The sequence below is a fragment of the Salvia hispanica genome, chromosome 6 (assembly GCF_023119035.1).
Source record: "Salvia hispanica cultivar TCC Black 2014 chromosome 6, UniMelb_Shisp_WGS_1.0, whole genome shotgun sequence".
NCBI lineage: Eukaryota > Viridiplantae > Streptophyta > Magnoliopsida > Lamiales > Lamiaceae > Salvia > Salvia hispanica.
This window is the reverse complement of record NC_062970.1, coordinates 37758299-37759449: the sequence shown is the minus strand read 5'-3', so window position 1 is coordinate 37759449 and position 1151 is coordinate 37758299. Positions and strand designations below refer to the sequence as shown.

Genomic DNA, 1151 nt, shown 5'->3' with positions numbered 1-1151 from the left:
ATTTAATTTAAGTTATTATGTCATTCCTTTTGTAGCTAGGTAGTAGTATATGTTAATTTGTGGAATGAATATTAGAGAGGTTGGAGTAAGATGGCAGCGAGGCTAACAAGGTTCATCGTGATCGAGTCGGTTAGCAACAATGGACATTATGCAGTGCGCGAGACAACGAACCCTAATGCCGTGGTTATGAGAAACGAGAGCGTGTTCAGCACGCTGATCAAGATCGAAGCTGAACGCGCCACCACCAACAACACACACATTCACCTGCGCTTCTGCAATACCAATAGATACTGGCAGAGGAATACCAGCAGCGACGCCATTGTGGCCCAATCCAACAAGCCTAACGAAGACACGTCAGACAGATCATGTACTCTGTTTGAGGCGACCGTGACGGGCCCCGACACTTTCTTCCTCACCCACATTCAGACCGGGTGGCGCGTGGTCATACTACCTAATACACCATTTATGTAGTTAAAACTTCTTCTTCTTCTTCTTCTTCTTCTTCTTCTTCTTCTTCTTCTTCTTCTTCTTCTTCTTCTTCTTCTTCTTCAGGTGGTGGCGGTTCCACAATGATTGGATATGGGCATCAACTATGAACCCGTCCAACGACGACAGAAACCTTCTCTTTTGGCCAATAAAAATCGACAACAACACGATCGCCCTGCGCAGCGTGGGCAACAACAGGATCTGCCAACTCCATAACTGGGGCAACATAAACCGGTGCCTGAACGCAGCGGTTGAGCTCGTGCTCAACAGAAGTATCTACAACGTGAGGTATCGGATGGAGGACGCCAGGATATACGGGGAGACGCCATATGCGGCTGGGACCACCACTGCTTCCAACTTCTCAAATCAAGACGCCGAGGTTGGCGTCCAGATCACGTACGAAGAATCCAGCAGTTACACCTTCAGCCGCAGCTTGTCTCTGACGGCGGGGGTGACCACCACTATCTCGGCGGGGGTGCCTTTGGTCGCGGGAGGAAGCATCGAAATCTCGTATCAGGTGAATGCGGCGTTCGAGTGGGGAGAGTCTAGGACTAGGACGAAGACGGTCACGGCTACGGGGACGATTCCTGTGCCGGCCAGGAGCGTGGCGTCGGTTCGATACGTGGCGACCATGGGGACCTGCGATGTGCCCTACTCGTACACGC

General features: G+C 51.2%; 1 protein-coding gene across 1 annotated transcript in view; it reads left to right on the top strand.

The window, feature by feature from the left end:
* The first annotated feature begins 592 nt into the window (after positions 1-592).
* Positions 593-1151, top strand: part of LOC125195273 (natterin-2-like) — a 1087-nt gene continuing 528 nt past the window's right edge. The window contains exon 1 of the mRNA XM_048093449.1: positions 593-1143. Coding sequence (XP_047949406.1) covers positions 593-1143 — 551 coding nt within the window. The remainder of the gene's footprint in view (positions 1144-1151) is intronic.